We start from the raw sequence: 20755 nt of genomic DNA on the forward strand, positions 1-20755 counted from the left end.
AAAGAGTCTATATATATATTTCATCCTTTCTTTTATGATCGATGGTAACGGATGATGATGACGCATTGTCATCATAGCTTATCCTCTTGTGATATTGATTTGTAATTTTGTATAATTGTGATGGGCAAAATTATTATGTTTGACTGTGCTTGGCTCTATAAATATCATCATATAATACTAAAATAAGGTAGCAAAAAGTTCGAATTATTCTATAATAAGGTCCTCAAGTAAAATGTTTAAATAAGGACTTCTTTTTCTCAACCGTTAGATCGACTGAGATATATTGAAATGTATTTCGCTCACTTTATATTTCAGTAGTTCATATCTAATCGAACGGCTGATAAACAAGTCTATTAGAGAATAATTCATTGTTTACTAACAATGTCATGCAAACTCTATTCGATATATTAAGGTCATAAAACTCATAATAAGTAGCCCACTCACGCAAGAGATTGGGCTAATTGGTTGAGAAATTATTGTGTCCAAAAGGCATTCAGCCCACCCAAGCCCACATTGGCTCCGATGGAGCCCACATGTCCAAAATTCACTGAGCCCAGCCCAAATGAATGTTCGAGCCCAAATATCGACCGAGGTTGTACCGAGTGAGTCAACTCAACTCAACTCTGAAGCGCTCAATCGGTCGATGACTTGATTGATTGATTCTGTTCTGCTCTATGAGAATGTATTAAGTTATTAACAAACCCACACAAAAAAAAAAAAAAAAAAAAAATGAAAGGGAGAGGAAGACCGAAAGATTCTCATCTTTATAGCAATCTGATCTACAGAAAGCCACATCGTTTTCTTGGCTCAGAGCTTCACTTCCAAGAAGCCTCCAAAATCCACTTCTCAATTCGAAGGTAAGCCTCTTCCTCTTCTGTCTCTCTCGCGTTCTCCCTCTTTGTAGATAGAAATGCAGAACGCATATATTAGCTCAACTGTATATTCTCTTAGAACCAAAGGGTCTCTTTCCTATTCCTTCAATGACTATTCCTACTTGTTGAATGAAAGATTTGACAGAAAACCAATTCACTCATCAACATCAACATCAGCATCATGTTGTTGTGCTTGTTGTTGTGCATTTTCAACTCATAGAGTTCCCATAAACCCTTGCTACTTATATGGGTTGAGGCAATCCACCCTGCTTCAATGGTCAGCTTCTAGAAGGTTGGTCTTGGGTGGCCGGGATCGGTATTACCGGCTCCCGGAATACAGTCCCGACTGGTGTTCTTATGAGCTCTCTTGCTCCCCTAAGGAGAGGCGTGTTTATAATAGACTTGGGAGAAGAAGAAAGGGAAGATGTTGTTGTTGTATGGTTGATGGGGAGGGGGAGAGTGAACTTTATGATTCGAGCGATCTCAGTGATGCTGAGGCTGTGCTCAGCTTGTTGAGTGTGGAAGTGGGGGAGGAGTGTTTTCGTAGAGTGAGAAATGGGGTTTCATTTAAGAGAGTAGAACTGGAGGGTAGGAGGAGTTTGAGTGGTAGAGAGAGAAATGTGAGTTCATCCAAGAGAGTAGAAGAGGAGCGTAGGAGTGGTAGAGAGAGAAATGTGGGTTCGTCCAAGAGAGTAGAAGAGGAGAGCAGGAGGAGTTTGAGTGGTAGAGAGAGAAATGTGAGTTCAACTAAGAGAGTAGAAGTGGAGAGGAGGAGTTCTGGTGGTAGAGAGAAAAATGGGAGTTCATCTAAGGGAGTGCAAGTGGAGATAGAAGCAAATAATAGTAGTGGGTGTAGCAGTGGGAAGAAGAATAGTAATGGTAGGTTGAGTTCTGTGGAGAGTAATTTGAAGCGCCAATTGGAAACAGCCGCAATTGAGTTGGGTGAAGGGGAGTATAGACAGAAAGAAGAGAAGGGAATGTTCTTGAGAGGTGAGAATCGTAGGGGAAGGAAAGAGGGTTCTAGTTGTTCATCTTATTACTCTTTTTCATCTTCAGGGGATTTTGGAAATGAGACAGACGTTCAGGATAAACATGGCATTTTTGAGGAACCAGCTTCAAGTGTGTATAAGGATTCAAAAGGTGATAGGGGAGGTAGATTTGATGGACAGGTCAGTGAAGAGTACAGGAAGTATAGAGATGATGCCGAAGGCTATGGGGAAATATCAAAGCAGAGAAATACTGCAGTTGGGGGTGATGCTACGTGGGACTGGAGGAAGAAGTCGGAAAAGAAGCTTACAGAAGTAGTGGTTGAAGAAACACAGGCTGGTGGGAAATCCTCAGAAGTGCATTCAAGAGTGTTGAAGACCAATGAAAGTAAGTTGGGAAAGGCATCTGGATCCCACAAGCAATTTGACAACGAGGAAGATAATTCATATTTGACTAAGGGAACAAAAGAACAATATAGTCAAACTGGGAACCAAGTTGTTGGTGTGACTGAATCTAGAAGAAAATTCCAAGAACAAAAAGAAATACCAGAAATTCATGGAAATGATGTTGAAACAACTCCGTGGTCTCAAAAGAGACTCAGTGGCAGGGAAGAAAACCTAGCAATAGCTACAGAACTACTACATGAAACAAAAGATGAACATTACAAGACAGCTTGCTACATTACTCAAAAAGAAGATTTAAACAGAGACATCCAAAAGCTTTCAAGAATTACTGAAATTCAAGTTGTTGATACTGAAAGAACTTCCAATTGGCAGAGGCAGTCTGATACAAGAAGGATTAACCAGGAAGCAAACACAAGTATGGTGCTGAGTTCAGCTGAGGAGATAGAAGAGCAATGCCACCAAATGGGCCAGCAGATCAGCAGACAAGTTAACTCAGGAAGAATGTCCCAACAAGTCAGTGAAATATCAGAAATTTGTGGCAGTGGTATTGAAAGTGCCAACATTTTTCAGTCTGAAATTAGAAGTAAGAACCAGGTAGGGCATTCAAACTTGGTTCCTGCTTCAAGTCAAGAATCAACAGAGCCACGCCTCGAAATAGATCAAAAATCTTTTCAGAGAATTCAATCCAGAAAAGGAACCAATGCCGTTACTGAAATGTCCGTGGTCCATGCTAGTGATACAGAGAGAAATACCAATTCTCAAAGAACCTTTAAAAAAAGAACTATCAATCAAGAAAGTGATACATTATCAGCTGTTACATCAGTTGAGGAAACAAGACAGAGAAATAATGAAACTGATGAAAAGCTCATGGAAGTTAAACTAAGAAAAGAGGCCCATGGTTCCACAAGACTATCCAATTTTCATGAAAAAGGCTTGGGAGAAGCCTCTAGTTTTCAAGCACCTTTGAGTATGGTTTCCCAAGCTAGAATGCAACAGCATGATGTTGAGGAGCATAAGAGAAACCCACAGGCAATGCTGATGCCTCCTCCTTCTCAATTGATAGCTAGAGGATCGCCGCACGTTGAGTTGTCGAGTGGGACTACAACTCAGGATATTTCTGGAGAAATTTCAGCTTTGCACCAAGAATCATGCAGTGGAAATGGAAATGACGAGATTCAAGGGGATATTTTATACCTTATTAATCCTGAAGATGCTTTGGGTTCTGCTCATCGTTTGGAGGAATCATCGTCACAGGTTGTTGGGGAATTCATTGAGAAAGTAAGGCATGAAGTCTCAACTTCTGGAAACCAGAACACAAAGACAGTTCCTGAAGCAAAATTAGTGTATGGGGGTGAGAAGTATGGGCAAAGGAATTCGGCTTTGCAACAAGAATCATGCGGTGGAGATGGAAACACTGAGACTCAAGGGGAGATTCTATACCTCATTAATCCTGAAGATGCTTTGGGTTCAGCTCATCGGTTGGAGAAATCATCTTCACAATTTGTTGGGGAGTTCTCTGAGAAAGTAAGGCATGAAGTCTCAACTTCTGAAAACCAGAAAGCAAAGACAGTTTCTGAACTGAAATTGGTGCACGGAGGTGAGAAGTATGGGCAAAGCACTTCGAGTCAACATGGGTCCGAAGGTTTTCAGCTAAAGGAGAATGACTCAAGGCCATCTGGAGGTTCTGGAACCAAGGGGCCTTCAATTGAAATGTGGGATGTAACAGACGCATCCATTCTTAAAACCCCCAAGGCAGAAAAACCAGAGGCCACTACAACAAGTGGGGATGCCATTGTCAAGAGAACTGGCAGGTCCATATGGAATATTGTTGCAGATATAGTTAAGCTGAGGTGGAGTTCGCATTCTGAGACCCCTCATTCTGCTGCGAGGACAGGTGGAAGGATTTCATCGAATGAATCTGCAAGTAGTGAGTCATGGTTTTCTGGCCGTGAGCCTGAGGAAAACAATGAAAATGCGAAAAGGGATAGAGGCATGCAACCAGAAACCGCATCTGATCAGCTGCAACTAGGGAAATCAATTTCTCATAGTGAAGGAGAAGTGTCTGGCCTAATGAGATCAAAGGACAAAGCAAGATATCTTGAAGCAGGTACATCATCTTCTCCAAATAAAGAGGAAACTGGACTGATATCAAAAGCCGTTTCCTTGTCTTCTAGTGAGGGAACTTTGGGTTCGAAAGAGAATCAAAAGAGTTTGCGAGGCTCTTCTTCTGACATTGAAATAGTGGAGTCATCACAACCACTAATTGCTAGTGGCATAAGGCCTGTTGTTGTAGAAGAATTTTCAAATACTGGTAGCACTGTTTCTGGAAGTGGTTCGATGGAGCACATGGACCAAAGTGGTCATCAGAAGTTAAATGAAGTATCAGAGAATGTGCAAAAGGGTGGGGAATTGAAACAAAGGAGGCTTCAACGCAATACGCAAGTCCTGAGAGACAGATTTGATGAATGGGAAGAAGCATATAATCTTGAAAATGAGCAGAGAAAAATTGATGAAATGTTTATGAGAGAAGCACTGCTCGAAGCTAAGAAGGCTGGTGATACTTGGGAGGTGCCTGTTGGGGCTGTGCTGGTACAACAGGGAAAGATTATTGCACGTGGATACAACCTGTGAGTTTTATAAGCTTATATGTATGTTTTAAGAATTAAATGCTTTATCCTGGATGTTTACATTGTGTGTATATTAGAGTGGAAGAATTACGGGATTCAACAGCCCATGCAGAAATGATATGCATACGGGAGGCTTCAAATCTTCTTCGGTCATGGAGGCTTGCGGTAATTTTTCTATTATCTAGTAATTATTTGGTAAATGAAGATAGAATCATGGTTATGGAACACTACCATCATGGCAATACTATTTCATTACTTAGATGCACCATTTGTCATGCAGTTTATATAATGATGATGGCATTTATAGAAACTGTGGAAGTGATTTTGTTGAAATTAATTTATCTGAAACACTCTACTTACTGATGTAACACTTTATGTAAATCTATTTCATATGTGTGCTGGATACTAATTTATCGTACCTTGGTTTGACTTAAATTTAGGATACTACACTTTATGTAACACTTGAACCATGTCCTATGTGTGCTGGAGCAATACTGCAAGCAAGAATCGACACTCTTGTATGGGGAGCTCCCAATAAGCTTCTTGGAGCTGATGGCAGCTGGATAAGGTATGTGAATTATGTTCTTCCTCATAGGCCATAGCCTGTTCTTTGTACTAGATCTGATATTGGTGTTATTCATCTTTAAGCTTTAGCGAAAGCCAGCTTTTATTCTTTAAATGTTCCATCTAAACCACTGTTACATGCCACATTTTAAAATGAAATAGTGCCTTATTTGGTCCATCTCTACTCGTGGTATAACTGGTCAGACCCTGGATTTCTTAATCTCGTACAGTAGAGAAATTTAATTATGGATGATGTATGAGTTGTAGTCTTAATACGTTGACTTAAATAGAAGTTTTGAGATTAAAGGCATCTGAAAGTTCAACATGTAAACAACATTTGCAGGATTTTCCCTGATGGGGGAGGAGGAAATAGCTCGGAACAGTCAGACAAGCCAGCTGCTCCGGTCCACCCATTCCACCCAAATTTGACCATCCGACGAGGTGTGTTGGCATCAGACTGTGCAGATGTAATGCAGCAATTCTTCCAGCTAAGAAGAAAAAAGAAAGCAAGGCAAGCGGCAGACCCACCAGCACCAGCACCTCCTTCACGTCATCCTGTTTCTCACCATCCATCCAAGTTGTTAACAAAGATGCATGATATCTTCCACTTGATGTTTTGTTTGTGAGGGATGGTACAAAGTCCACAATTTCTTAAATTATATGTTCAAATTTTGTTTGTCACGTAGATAAAATTTAGTTGCATCTCTCTCTCTCTCTCTCTCTCTCTCTCTCTCTCTCACACACACACACACACACACACACAAAGATAGTTGCTAATCTTTATTGCGAGAGGGCGTCCAAAAGTGAAAATGTTCATGATATCAGAATTAATGAACTAAAATAGTCATAGTGGTAAATAGCGATTGGTGCTTCAATACCATAACTTGTATCTGGTGGTGCAGTTGCACCAGCCAGTGGTTCCAATTTCATGGGCCGTTTAAAATCAATATGACACCACCAGTGAGATAAGATTGAGAGATCATTAAATGAATCAAACATAAATAAATAAATGCCTTGCGAAAAGGAGAGGAATCAGGACCTTGCTTTCGAAAAGGAGTGATGGGTACAGCCTAACAGAGTTCGGGTTTGCTGTTAGAATCAACAAGCAACATAGGGTAGGTATCAACTATTTTCAATTGCTGTATGCATCATACATCCTTTACACTGTATGTTTTGTACATTTTTTTTGTGCCACGAGAATTTTGTTTAGCAATTTTAAGAGCACCTTTTAAACAGGACCATCTAGGTGAGTCCGGGCTATCTTTATCATTAACAAACTGGCTCGCCAAATGGTTAGAAGAGAAGTACCCATCAGTGCATCAAATGAAAATTACATCTCTCCTTTCAACGCTACACCAAACGTTTCTTTAATGCTGCATTTCGCTCTTCTGAAAATCCATATATAACCTCGATTTCTTCTTATTAGCATCCATCTTTCAAAAATGGCTTCAATTTTGTTAGCTTTCGTTTTAATTTGTCTCAGCTTTCAACTACTAGTCCTTACCAATGCACAAACAACCGCAGCGGCACCCTCTGCTTTGCCAACTACTACGCCGCCACCTACCACACCAACTGCACCGGCTACTTTACCGACTACAACGCCACCACCTTCGACTGCACCAACTGTAGCAACACAACCACCAGTAAATGCAGCAGCAACCCCACCCACAACCGCGCCTACATCATCGCCACCATCTCCTAAAGTTGCACCGTCCACAAGCCCCACGGTCCCACCTCCACAAACTCCACCACCACAACCACCGAAAAGTCCACCTGTCTCAACTCCATCGCAGCCACCTCCACTGCCACCATCACCAGCTGTTTCACCGCCACCACCTGTTTCACCACCCCCATTGCCACCTCCTCTGCCAGCACCTATTCAAGCACCACCAGCACCAGCTCCTGTTAAAGAGACACCAGCACCAGCACCAGCTAAGGAAGCACCGGTGCCCTCGCCATCAAAAGCAACACCAGTACCGGCGCCAGCACCTGTTATTGTGCCACCAGCTCCAGCACCTGTGCTAGTGCCATCACCTGCACCTGCTCCAACCAAACACAAGAAGAGGAGGCACAAGCACAAGAGGCATCATCATGCACCAGCACCAGCACCAGCACCAACCGTCCGAAGCCCCCCGGCACCTCCCACAGTGACAGATACAGAGGATACAGCACCAGCACCATCACCAAGTTTGAATTTGGTAAAGAATTTAACCAGTTTTATTAATGTTGCTTTGACAGCATTCAAATTTGTTAGATGACCCTTCTTTTTTGTTTCATAGAATGGAGGAAATGCACTGCACCAGCAAGGAGGGAAGTCTGGAATGTGGGCCACAACTGGATTAGCTATTGCTATACTACTGGCGCTGACAAGCTAAAGCTTTTAGCAATCTTAGGTGATGAACTATGGATTTATTTTTATATTGCAAGAAGGTGATTTTTTCATATCTACAACCATAGATGTACGAATGAATAATGCAAAAGAGATGAATCAACAACATTATCATTTTTGTATTTACTACATGTTCAATATTCAAGGGAGATGAATTTTGGATTCCAAGAACCGGCAAGGATCTTATCAAAGAAGACAACTCAAAATAACATAATGAATTCAATGTCGACTTAAACTCCATCTGTATTTGTGTCTGCATCGGTATCCTCCCTTAAGTCATACTCAACCACAAGGCCAAGATTATCAACTAATTTGTGATGCAGGAGGCACCCTGCACACTGATGAGAAGCACAGAAAATTGGTCAGACGAACCCCCTAAATTTTTTTTCTTACTTTTCAATTAAGAGAACTAGGAGCAACTTTAAATGACCAATAAACATAATCCTAAAATTTATAGATGCAAAGGTTTGTCTTCATCAAGAACATACCACTACAAATGTTATATCAATCAACAAGAATACATACCTGTACATAAATAAGTCCCCGTTCATAGGCCAATCGATTCACGAGCCTATCTGTTCTTTCACCACACAAATTACAAGTAAATTTTACAAGCAAGCTTCTTCTTGGGAGTTTTAAGTCAATAGTAGCATCCTGCGTAGAGGGTATGCAGGAAACAGAACCAAGTTAAAGAAGAAGGTAAACATTCAAGCAACAGCTAAATACACACACTGAGATGATACATGTCATATTGGTCTCGAACTTTCAGAAAATTTTATTAATGATCTAATCAAGTCGCATATAAAAATCTTCAAATTAGACCAAAAGCAACAACATTTTTTTTTTGGGCAAATGACCAAAAGCAATATCAATATGAAAAAGACAATGGTTCTATGAAATTCAACTAGCATTTCATCATTATTGTACCGTATTAGGGTCCCGTTCCAATTCTGCGTCTGTTTCAGAATTGCCATTCATCAACCCAGAAACAGCCAGTACCTGGTAGGCACGCTTTGGTGCTACAGCTCTCGCATGGGAGATTCTTGAGCTGAAAACAAAGTTTTAAGGAGTTAAAAGGCACAAAAAAGATATATAGTTCAAGAAAAAAAAAACAGTTGAAAGAAACCCAGATAAGGAAAAACCCCAGAGAGGGTTTTGTCTTTGGGTTAAGTACCTGGAGAGGCTGATGATAGGGTTTGCCTTGGAAGCAGAAAAGGGTCTGAAAATGTTGGGAGACAAAAGGGATTTAATGGGTTTATGAGGGTTAGTTGTGGGATACGATACAGAAATAAGGGCGGGAGAGAAACGGCAGGCAGTTGGTGTTGCTGCCATGGCTGTGACTCTGTAGAGTGTAGACTATCAAGTAAGAATGAATTGATCCTATTTAGGTCTGCTTATTTTCCTTTTTTATTTGCCTTTTGAGTTTTTTCTTGGTTTAACTGGCCTCAAAGGCCCAAAAGCAGTAGACTACCACTGGCCCACGGAACTGGGCCTTGCAAACCCAACTATATCATAAAGAATTCAAGAGTGGAACTGCAGGGGATCCTCAAGAACTGTGCAACCCAGATCAAAATTGAAGTTAGTCTGCGCAAGTTGATCAGCAACAAAGTTCTTTTCTCAGTGAACATGCACAGCTCAATAACCAAGACTAGATTTCCATGATAAATTGGAGTACTGGTAATTTTGTTCAGTCATTATTGGTAACATGTACATTTTTCCTTCTCTTCTTTCTCTTGGTTATGTTATATAATTCAGTTGTTATTGAACTTAATGATTTTCTAGGCCTTCTCTTGTTTGTTGGCCTTCTCAACATTTTGTGGCTCCAAGGAAACATGCATGGATAGAAGGTGAGTATCACAGTATACTAATGTATTTGCATCATTTTCTTTCCATTTCATTGATGAAGAAATTTTTTGTATACAAGTTTGAACAAATGTTCCCAACAATCTATGCCCCGAACAAAAAGAGATACGTTGATGTGTTGTTACATCAACTTGAATGAGCTCAACAAGGTTCCTCTTGGAAACATTTGTTCCGAAAACACCCCGCATCGAATTCTATATCCAACTGTTGCCAATGGGGCATCAGTCTTGTTCATCCACTTCATGAAAAGGCAGTGGTACTGTTTTAACTGCTCTAAACTTGCCTGCATTATTTAGATGCTCATTCTCCAACCTGGACCATTGCAACAAATTGTTCATTAGAGCTACAGAATAGGGTATAATTCAGTTTCATGTTAGTTGTCTGCATATGGCTGCACATGTGGACTGATAAGAATAAGAATCACTTAGATTTGGGGGATTTGAGATTTTACCTGAAAAAGTTCCACAGCCCTCTTCTAATGACTTCAAGGGCTGCTAAAAATAGCGTAGTTACTCCGTGGTCCACATGTCCAAAACTTGAGTGAAGAACAGTTTGCAACCAAGCTAGCCTGAGAATAAGGTTCAGTCCCTGCATATAACATCCAAAATAGTGCTCAACACCGGATTCGGAAACTGTCAAACTGAGAAGACCTAAACTGTAACCTAGAAAGAAAACACAGATATTGTTTCTATGATGTATGCGTACATAGTCTCAGACAACATCTACTTCTTTGTTGACATATTGTCTTCTGTGAATTAGACTGGGAGAATATTCTTCTATAATGGCATGCATTATCAGTATTTTGTTTTAAGAATATGTTCATTATCCAATTTATGACTTTTTATCTTGATCATTTGCAAGATGCTAATATCTAGTAGTTGGATAATCATGGTTCAGTAAGTTTGTCAGAGACTAACTTGGGTACCAAATGTATGCCAATGGCCCATAGACTCTTAAACTTTCATGAACTAACAAAGAGAGAGAGGACCATGACATATACCATGGAGAAGTAGTAAATGATCTTTCGGCGAAGCATTAATTCATTCCTAAGCAATGGATTCTTGGAATTCATTTGTAGCAAACCCCAATCCTTTACAAAGTCCCAATACAATTGGTACACTGTTGCAAAAGTTGACATGACCACAACAAGACAGAGCCATCCAACACTCTTTTCTTTCTCATAAGCCACTTTAACTCCTGCTGCTAACATGGCTGATACATACTTGCCTAGATTGACAAGGTGGCTTGTCTGTCCCTCATCAAACCACCGCCGAGCACACTAGAAATCAAATTAGGCAAAAATCTTTGTCAGATTATGTTTGAGTCCATTGAAGAAAAAAGACAATAAAGATCAAAGCAAAGAGCAACAGAGTCGAGCAGTATACCTGCATTGCTCTCCAGTAATAGGGTAGAAATGACACGGCATTAGCAAGATCTCGGTAGTGCCCTGCCTTCCTGCAATGATTATAGTCCTGAGTTTTGAAGCTCCCAGTTATGTAGTAACATGCCACATACTCAAGATTCCTAAGCATTGGAACCTATTGAATATAATAAAGCTATTGTTATGATAAATTAGAAAAGTTAATGACTTGAGGAACTCCAATAGGTTTCAGTGCTCAACAATACCTGACTACAAAGTTGATCTGCCATGAAGAAGTCCAGCATGACAACCTGCACACAGAAAACACAAATCAATTAGGCACATAATATGAATGGTATATAACATGCTTTCAGATATTGAGCAAGGTGTCTGTTTTGATCATGATTGCTTTTAAGTTGGAGATATGCAGTACCTTGTACAGAGGTGACAAAATGATATTTCTTATCACACGAAGAAGGCGGCAACGGCTTGACCTGTAGATGATGTTGAAGGGGCACACAAGTAATAATAGAAACATCTGCACATTTAGAAGAAAGTTAAAACAACTGATGACTAATATTTGCCTTCCATTTCTACTTTATTATGTCATGAGTTGAAGAATTTACCAATAAAAGAAGGCCAGGGATTGCTTGAACTTGGGTGTATGAATAGCCTTTTGTTAGCAATGACAAATGAACAAACATGACCCCCACTACAACAGTCATGGATGTGGTACAGATCAAGAACACATCTCTGTACTTAAGCTCCAACATTGGGGACAGTTCAAAGATGAAGCTGTAATTTATCCGAGTCTTTCTCCATGCAAAAATGTTGCAACCATACAGGAAGAAGTGTAGAAACAGTAGGCTGAACATGCTGCAAAACAATAAGTCTGTTTCTTTAGCTTCCTTGTTTACACTTTACATCCAATTTCTACATTCTTAATTAAGCCTTGAAGAAAAATGGTGCTAAAGAAATTTATTGCAGCACTAGTACTTGCCTGAGTACAGGGTAGGCAGTTTCCATGTAGACTGAATGTGGCTGCCGTCTGTACAGCCCCGTGATATGAGCCATAATGACATATCCGGCAAAGAGTGCGATAAAACACCCGGCAAATAGACCTGATAACAACTAAAGAAGATAAGTCATCACTTGTTATGCAATCCCAAGTATTACATATTACAGAATTTCGTTCAGATGAAGAAAATTCGTCAAATTAGGATATGGGTTCATGGTTATGTACCTAGTTATTGCAGTTCAATGTGTAACAAATTAGTGTAAAGCTAAACATACTAATGAGTTAATTTCACAATGTCATGTATGAGGAAGAGGGGTTTACAATGTTATGTTTCAAATTTTTTATGTTCCACTTCCTTTTCTGCTAGACAAGAATGGAAGACCCCACCTGCAGATTATAATGAAATGTGACAAAGTTCCAAAAGATGGAGGTGGTGTGTGTCTATCGCACAAGTCCAGCATAGGTACGTCACTCATTTAGGAAGTGTCCATGCCTGCTAGTTTGGCACCGCACTGAGGAAACAAAATAGTGCTACCCTCTAGGTGTTGATGGGCCTTTTAAGGTTCAACCTTTGTACAATAAAAAAATTGTCCCAAAGAAAACAATGGGAAAGCATGAGACCTGTGCTTTAATGCCCACCCAAAAAAGCCTAGTGGCCTAATGGGTCCATGCTTATATTTCTTAAATCTTATTATATGGCCACAAAATGAACAAACTTTAAGCTTAAAGTTGATAAAGAAAAATCACTTGGGTATTTTATAATTTATGATTTTCATATTATTGTTCATCATAATTTGTAATTAAACTGGCGTGGACTTACCAATGAAGAATGTTACAGTGTGTGATTCTTTACGCTGATGTGGTTTAAGGTATTTCATGGCCTTCCTTCGGTCTTCTTCAGCAAAGTGTTTGATAAATAGCTCCTCAACTTCATCTGCTAGATTCATCACCTGTCATTTCTGAAACTAGTAAGCAAATCTACTGGTTGACAAAGTTGTTTTTTTTTGGGGATTTATGTGTCAGACAAGCATATCTAAGTTCGATTTATGTATGAGTTAATGGCATCCATTGTGCAGTCATGAAGTATAGGATCAATGGCCACTAGACATTGTCGGCAAATATTTGGATGAAATGTTAAGTGGTGGCCAACATCTGAACATGATCCAACCATAATATCATGCAAAAATGTTCACAGAAATTAGATATTTACTTAGCAGTCTAAAACTTGGCTTAGTCAAGTACCTTATCTGAGCTGTTGAAATAGGAACTCTCAACCACTTTTAGATAAATGGGAAGAACTTGTTTTTCAGTGACCTAAAAAAAACCCAAATAAGAAAAACCCTTTTTATTACATAATCAAATCAAATTGCAATGCTTGAAAAGAAGTTAAAGTCATGCATTTACTTACTTTGTCAAACTTCTTTAAAATCTTTATAAAAGCAAGCATGTTCAAGTTCCTGAAAATGATTAGTATTGTGGACAACACGTAAGCTTCTCTGCCTCATCAAATTAAATTCAAACACGTAATAACAACAAGATCGTTTACTTTTTGAAGCTTGAAAATTTATACATCTAAGAGGTTTGAGAATTAAGAATGATGTATACCTGTAAGTTTTGAGATATCCTAACCCTTTATAGAGCTCAATGAAAGCTCCTCTGATCATCTTATCGGCGTGATGCAACTTCGTTTTGTTGATGTGGAGCTTACTGCCTTCTGAACTGCATTTCTTTGACGACTGATTGACCAGATCTTCCCGCACTAAATAACTGATTGCTGAGAAGGTGCGTGAAGGGGTTGTCAGAGGAATGTTTATCTTCAAGTTCTTGCCTTGGCAATTGAAAGAGCGACTTGAGACAGTCCTCAGTTTCCCAATATCCTCACTTTTCATCCTCATTGGTTTGCCCAATTCACCTGATATTGAGTCTTCTGTGTATGCCACTTCATTTTTCTCCAAGTCATCTGTGCACTCTTGCAGCTGTTCTTGCTCTGTTTTTTCCTTTACAGAGTCCTCCTCTGTATGCAAGAAAACAACCATCAGAAACTAATCACGGACCATCAATTTTTGGTTTCAATGGTATGACACTAAATTAGAAACATTTAGTGAGTCTGTATTGGCATAAATTCAAGAGATTGTGGGACCCTGAAGTGAAGCTTTTGGTACTGGGACTCAGACATTTTGTTAAGTACTGAATTGAAGCAAACTAGAAAAAATATACATGGGAAGTATGCCAAAAAGCATAATATAAAGATGTGGGTTAGTCTGTATATATGCATGCATGTCAAAAATGTTGTATCTTATACACTACATAGAAAAATTATTACTTAACTATGTGTAAGAATGAATCATGACTCTCCTTAAGTTGGCCAAAACAGGTCAATTTAAAGTTGGTGTGCATTTTGTTGCTCATTTGATTGCAAATTAAGAAAACTTGAAATATATATACATACCAGATGAGAAGGTGCATGATATAGAGGCATCTTCCTTGGAGTCCTGTGCAGATGCTCCTTTGCCGCGCTGTTGCTTGAAAGCAGTTTTGAGCTCAATGAGTATACCCATCTGTTTCCTCAAGGACTCCCCTCTATCCATGAACTCTTTCTCCTTTGTTTTGTAGAACTGATTAACCTTGTTGAGTTGAAGGTCCAAGCAAGCAAAAAACTCTATTGCAGCATCAATATCAGAAAATTGCTCCAACAGTTCAGTCTCATACATGTCTCCCTTACTTGCTGATGAGGCAAGCTTCTTATGAACCTGGTATATACATATGAAATTACAATTAGTATCAGAAAAATGAACATAACAATATGAAAGAATAGAGAGCGAGAGAGAGAGAGAGAGAGAGAGAGAGAGAGAGAGAGAGAGATGAAGAGAGAATGAGTGAGTACATGTATGAGTTCATGTTCTCTATGTTGATGGCCAAACAAAGAGAAATTCCTTATAGAAGTGAAGAGAGTGTTGGATAAAGAGCCATTTTGGTGCTTAGTAGGTGTTTTGTTGTTGTTAGTGTTAAGGAGATGGATTTTTTTGAGGTCCTTCTTGAGTTGCCAGTAATCCACAAATGCATCTTTCCATTCAGGGACTAGTTGTCCCTCAAACTGCTTAGAGAACTTCACCATCTTCTCCTCTCTTTGTTGAGCTTTAAGTTGAGCTGAGAGAGAAGTAGGAAGAAGAGCTACCTCTTCTACTTGTATATGATTTGTGTAGCCTTGTGAGTGTTCAATGGAAGCCCATGAAGACATTATTTATGGGGTTGGGAAAAAGGAATTTTGATTGATGTGCTCGTACCGATGCTCATCAGCACATTCTAAAATATCCTTTTTGCACTTATACCATCCTATGCTTCCTCCACTTGGAAGTTGAAGGGTATAGTGGCCAGCTTCGCCGGAAAGTTACCAAACCACCACCGGATGCTGCTATGACTTCTCACCCAATATGTGCTCATGAACATTTGATGGCTTTGGATTTTAAAGTGGTAGAGAGTGGGACCAACTTACCAAATTCAATTCAAAAAATATATATATATATATATATGAGAAGAAGGGCTCTTAGAGTGAAGAAATTTAGTTATCCAATCAAAACTAATTGGTAATAGGTGAGTAGCCTAAGAACTTATAAACTCTTATGCAAAACTCTTAATTATAAGACAATACTCCACATTCTCATAAGGAGGACATCATTTGTCATTTAAGAGATTTTTGCTTTTTAATTTAAGAAATAGGAAAATCGAACTTGAAACCTCTCCAACATTATGGAGAGAAATACTACTAAATCAACCATAGGCTAGTTGGTGTTATTTAAGAAAACTAGCAAAGTTGTTTCTTTGTGAAAAATATAGTATATTTGCCTTCGAAATTACTACCAAAGGTCCAAAACCCCTCTGTTTTACAACTAGTGTGCATATGATCAAAGGGTACTTTAGACACTTGGTAAGCAGTGCCCCATAAGTAAGTCAAGGGCTGCTTAATTATTTGTGAAAGTGAAGCTTATTGGCTAAAGTATTTATAAGCACACAAAGATCACCTCTAATTAGACCAGCCTGATTTCCACTAATTTGAAGATAACTCAGAGTTTCAATTATCTTTCATGCCTTTCATTAAGCAGCCAATACTTTTGTTTGCAGTATAAAGTAGGGACTAGATCGTGTTATGATATTAATATATGCTACATTAGGCTCAAAAACGATCACCAGGATCATAAAAAATTATTTCATTAATGGGTAACAGTAAAACTTCGAAATGCAGAGTAGGCTTTTGGGTGGTATATATACGCCAAAATTAAACCAACCTACAGATGCTTATAATGCTTATTGGACTATTCCAAGTCGAAAAGGTACTTTAGATATCATTTCCATGAAATGCATGTAAAAGAAAAAAAAAGTAACACAAGTTATACAACACAATATTGCCACGTACATCATAACAGTGGAACTATCTTTTTTAGACATTTTATAAATACTTTTTACCACCACTTTTTTTTTAAAATAATTGAATTGAACATGAGAAAATGGATAGTGGGACCAATTAATCATCGATTAAGTAAATTTTTATTTAGAATATAGTTCAAATTGATAACGTAATATACCACATATCTAATATTTCAATATTACTCATGTGTGTTAATACCAGTAAGATTAGTTAAGCTAAGTAGCTATATAGTACTAGTGGTTCTAGTAGGCAATGGTGGTGGGTTGTAAGGGAATTAAGAGGTTCCATGCATATATGAATATGATATAATGTTCTATTCGTTTGTTCTAAATCCACTCATCCATTGGCAACTTGTCAACATGATCGACCAGATCGACCTTCCACCAACAAAACCAAAAAATAAGCTGCCCTGTTCCCGGCCCTAGCTGCTATTATCTTTTTTTATCGTTTGTTCTTCTTAGACATTGATTGCAGCCATCAACATTTTGGTTGTGGAAAATTGACAGCGTGACTATGAAAAGATACCCCTATTATTTTTTCTCACATCCGTACTCTCTCTCTCTCTCTCTCATATATTTTGTTGCATGCATAGTGCCCTTGTGTAGGAAACCAATATAGTTCATTTACTGTTCCTCATCTGGAAAATAATAATAATAAAGAATATGTAGTCAATTGTCATTACAATCGATATTCTTTCTTAGAAAAACATAAGAATATTTCTTGGTATAAACATGTTTTTGTCCCTTTACAAATGTTATAATTTCATATTGTTAATTTAGAACATTGATCGTCTGAAATTTTTATTAAAAAATGTGTAATTTAGATTAATAATATAACAATATAATATATTCAACTATCTGATAAGAAAATATTACTTATTACTTGTATACAATTTCATTTATTTATTTATTATTATTTTTTTTTTGCCATTGAAACTTCATTAAAAGAAGGGAAACCCAAGTATACAATTTCATTAATTTAAAAAGTTGGAAGCTGGTTAATTACATTGTTTAAAATTGAGAGACAAAAATTTAAAGATGGAATTTCAGTTAAAGGGAGGGGAATAAAAGGCTACCAGGAAATCAAAGGTTTTAGGCATATATATGGAGAGAGCCAATTAGAAGCCATGAAAATGATGATCTGATTCGGATGGCATATTTGGGTGCTCCCATGCAGACAGACCCAACTCATCTCTCTGTCCTTTCCCTCCCTCCCTTCATTTAATTACATTATCATCATTATTATCAAATATATCTTCTACTCTGCCTGGTTAATTTAATTACCAAAAGTAGAAAAATTAAAAAAATTGACCCACATAACCTATGAGGCTATGATCTATATATTTACTATAATTAATAGGGTAGAAGTGTAGAACACACTAGTACACTTTTCATCAATGAAATATGGTCAATGCAATTAGGATTAATTACTTTTGACCTTTTTATGAGAGTGCTGTTAATTTTAGTTAATCAACTAAAGCATTTGAGCATTTAGTTAATTTGACACCTTTATTCATCCCACGGACATGTGTTGTTAATCCTCATCAGCCTATGGAGCATTTCTGACCATTATGCAAAAAGGCATTATCTTTAGAAGATCCATCATATCAATTCAGAGAGAAAAATTCTCAAACAAAAATTTAAAAAGAAAAAAGAAAAACAGAGTGAGCATTGATGGGTTTGATGAATCTATTCATTATTTTCAATTTTTCATGTCTGAATGCTTGCACAAGCTTGAGCTGCTGAGCTCATCAATCTATATATGTCGTAGATAAAATGTTCCCACATTCGAGAATGAGATGCCACTCTTCAATTATACACACCTGGCCTCCAATCGTACTAATATATTTGTCCTATACCTAATAATACAATCAATATTATGCATGCAATTAATAAAGAAATTTCTGACCTTCAAAGTATATATGATGAGTAAGATGATCGATTCTAGGCATACGATTCTTGGTTATGGTTCTGAAAAATGCCCTGAAAATCAATCATGTTAAATAAGAATATCCCCCCAAATTTAGAGAAAAAAAAATTCCCATGTTGTCTCCTTTAATATAGCTTGAAAACTCATTGATGATGATTCAATGAAGGCATATACTTTAATGCTTACTAATAATGGTTCTATCCTCTGTGAGGGGTGGCCATAATTGAACTAGATTAAACCATATCCACCATGGATTTTCTGCTAGTATATGCTCTACTTTGCATCTTGCATGCATGCCTTATCATCCCTTGGTTTTGGAATGGCAGGTAACGGATTTTGATTCTCCCAAACGTGCTGAGAACCATCTAAATTTTCTAGCTAGCTAGCCAGTCTTTGGGAGGTTGTTTGGAGGGTAAGAAAGTGGGGATCATGGAAAGTTTGATGTGGATATATGTGAAATGTAACTAAATGAATTGGTACCATGTGTCGGGGCATTGAGTATATTCGTACTAAAATTTCTTTTATACAGTTTAATAACATAAAATTATTGTCAGATTATCTGATAATAGAACATTATTCTTAATATATATATATAGTCGGCCAAATAATACTTTTGGTCCTTATACTTTTATGAAATTTTCATTTTGGTCATGTTCTTTTAATTTTGGTAATTTCAATTATGTACTTCCAATACTGTAGCAATTAAGTTCAAATCGTTAACCTCGTTTAAATTATTGATAAAAAATCCAACGTGCAAATTATGTGAGTGACATTTCGGATATCTTACTTTACCTAGATGCTTATGTAAGACCATACCCGACATTGAACGCAATCAGTTTGGAAACATAAGAAGTTTTAACATCGAACTGAATATTTTAAATGGCAGGTAAGGACGTAAAATAAACATCTAGGTAGAAATGTCTAAAGTGTCACTCGTGTACGAAGTACGTGCTTCTACATTAAATTTTCTGTCAATAATTTAAATGATATTAACTATTTGAATTTAATTGCTATCATATAAAAAATATAAGACTAAAATTGCCAAAAATAAAAATATAGGACCAAAGTGAAAGACCAAAAATGTCATTCGGCCTATATAGCCTTATACATAAAGAAATTCATTGTTAGGTAGACACGCAGTCCTACGACTTAATCAGGATCATTGCTTGGCTGACTTGGATTATATTCTTCATATTTGATCAATCAGGATCATTATCTTCCAGAGTGTTGGAAAGGAAGATAATGGAAATATGGTCAATCTGATTCTTTCACTAGCAATTAATCCAATGAATTAGTACCATATGTCGCCCTAAGTTTTAAACTGGGTTCTGCAGTATATTACTAGATTATACTTGTATTTAAAGTTTATTATCCCAAGAATATTATTAAACAAAGAAAGCCATATGCTAATACAAAGTACTTAATTGGTTTTGTATAATAGTTGCTTTTCTTTGTTTTTTGGTATAATAGTTGCTTTTTTTTGTATAATAGTTGCTTTAATTAATCCAATGAAAAGACAAAGATATCGATTTTGCTTTTCTTTTTTTGGTCCTGGAATAATCGTGTACTGTAGCTTCCCAGTTGGTCTGTTTATTACCTAATGCAAATTAAAGTAAAATATTAGGGAATAGAGAGACAGAAAACGTACAAATCGATATCAAAATCATCAGTCACGTACTCACGTGTACTAGGATTTTAAAACATTATGGTTCTCAGAAAGAATCAGAAATTCAGAATAACCTTTTTGACATTTTTGAAGATTTTTTTTTATGAAAAGATTTTGAAGATTAAGATTAAGATCGATTATTAGCTAGCATCATAATTTTAATTTTAATCCACTTTTTTCATTCCGATTGGGAAGCTAAACAGTAAAGTTTAGAATTTGAAACAGTGAAAATAATTAAAAAGCAATCCAAAATGCATATTGCATACATAGCTTTGGGTTTGTTCTTTGGTTCATTTTTTTTCAAAATTAAAATAACTTTATATTCTGCCTTACTAGAGAGTACTTTTATTTCATTTCCGTTCAATCGGTATTCGTTAATTGCTTAAATTTTAGAATTTAAACTCAATAAGTTAAAAGCAAAAAACGCAAAAGCCCTATGTCCATGCATGGAAAACATAGATAGCATCAAGTGTAGAGTGAGCATTTGGACTAAACACCACTTGTGTGTCAGGACTTTAGTAAAAGGGCAGTCACATCTAGATTTTATTAATGTAGAATGTATTAAGTTTAAATTGACAACTCATATATATTAAGAAAAATTAGAGTTTAGTATTTTTAATATTTCTTATTTTAAAAAAAATTTATGATTTTTT

General features: G+C 37.4%; 4 protein-coding genes across 4 annotated transcripts; 2 read left to right on the forward strand and 2 right to left on the reverse strand.

Moving 5' to 3' along the window:
- Window positions 1–729: 729 nt before the first annotated feature.
- On the forward strand, window positions 730–6131 carry TADA (tRNA arginine adenosine deaminase). Its single transcript, XM_086231476.1, has 4 exons — window positions 730–4890; window positions 4968–5055; window positions 5331–5458; window positions 5798–6131. Exons 1-4 carry the CDS (start codon window positions 911–913, stop codon window positions 6078–6080), a joined length of 4479 nt encoding a protein of 1492 aa, XP_086087602.1. The 5' UTR covers window positions 730–910; the 3' UTR covers window positions 6081–6131.
- A 142-nt stretch (window positions 6132–6273) lies between these two features.
- On the forward strand, window positions 6274–7873 carry AGP19 (arabinogalactan protein 19). The gene is made up of 2 exons (XM_086231477.1): window positions 6274–7652; window positions 7734–7873. Exons 1-2 carry the CDS (start codon window positions 6897–6899, stop codon window positions 7827–7829), a joined length of 852 nt encoding a protein of 283 aa, XP_086087603.1. The 5' UTR covers window positions 6274–6896; the 3' UTR covers window positions 7830–7873.
- A 61-nt stretch (window positions 7874–7934) lies between these two features.
- LOC147295368 (Zim17-type zinc finger protein) lies at window positions 7935–9216 on the reverse strand. The gene is made up of 4 exons (XM_086231478.1): window positions 9018–9216; window positions 8771–8891; window positions 8369–8497; window positions 7935–8181 (listed from the first exon to the last, which is right to left on the reverse strand). Exons 1-4 carry the CDS (start codon window positions 9173–9175, stop codon window positions 8074–8076), a joined length of 516 nt encoding a protein of 171 aa, XP_086087604.1. The 5' UTR covers window positions 9176–9216; the 3' UTR covers window positions 7935–8073.
- Window positions 9217–9695: 479 nt separating this feature from the next.
- On the reverse strand, window positions 9696–15297 carry PHO1;H1 (EXS (ERD1/XPR1/SYG1) family protein). The gene is made up of 14 exons (XM_086231312.1): window positions 14969–15297; window positions 14534–14834; window positions 13690–14098; window positions 13493–13541; window positions 13327–13398; window positions 12905–13034; window positions 12067–12187; window positions 11693–11942; window positions 11500–11604; window positions 11333–11377; window positions 11092–11244; window positions 10707–10985; window positions 10158–10294; window positions 9696–10018 (listed from the first exon to the last, which is right to left on the reverse strand). Exons 1-14 carry the CDS (start codon window positions 15197–15199, stop codon window positions 9928–9930), a joined length of 2373 nt encoding a protein of 790 aa, XP_086087438.1. The 5' UTR covers window positions 15200–15297; the 3' UTR covers window positions 9696–9927.
- Between the last annotated feature and the right edge of the window lie 5458 nt (window positions 15298–20755).

The sequence above is a fragment of the Dryas octopetala genome, chromosome 2 (assembly GCF_963921425.1).
Source record: "Dryas octopetala chromosome 2, drDryOcto1.1, whole genome shotgun sequence".
NCBI lineage: Eukaryota > Viridiplantae > Streptophyta > Magnoliopsida > Rosales > Rosaceae > Dryas > Dryas octopetala.

What these genes read in the sequence shown, in the direction of transcription:
- TADA (XM_086231476.1), top strand. Translation starts at nt 911, where the DNA reads ATGCAGAACGCATATATTAGCTCAACTGTATATTCTCTTAGAACCAAA. An exon ending in ATTGCACGTGGATACAACCT is followed by an intron (nt 4,891 to 4,967) that starts GTGAGTTTTATA and finishes TGTGTATATTAG; the next exon opens with AGTGGAAGAATTACGGGATT. An exon ending in TTCGGTCATGGAGGCTTGCG is followed by an intron (nt 5,056 to 5,330) that starts GTAATTTTTCTA and finishes ACTTAAATTTAG; the next exon opens with GATACTACACTTTATGTAAC.
- LOC147295368 (XM_086231478.1), bottom strand. Translation starts at nt 9,175, where the DNA reads ATGGCAGCAACACCAACTGCCTGCCGTTTCTCTCCCGCCCTTATTTCT. An exon ending in CCTATCATCAGCCTCTCCAG is followed by an intron (nt 8,892 to 9,017) that starts GTACTTAACCCA and finishes CTTTGTTTTCAG; the next exon opens with CTCAAGAATCTCCCATGCGA. An exon ending in GGGGACTTATTTATGTACAG is followed by an intron (nt 8,182 to 8,368) that starts GTATGTATTCTT and finishes GCTTCTCATCAG; the next exon opens with TGTGCAGGGTGCCTCCTGCA.
- AGP19 (XM_086231477.1), top strand. Translation starts at nt 6,897, where the DNA reads ATGGCTTCAATTTTGTTAGCTTTCGTTTTAATTTGTCTCAGCTTTCAA. An exon ending in CATCACCAAGTTTGAATTTG is followed by an intron (nt 7,653 to 7,733) that starts GTAAAGAATTTA and finishes TTTGTTTCATAG; the next exon opens with AATGGAGGAAATGCACTGCA.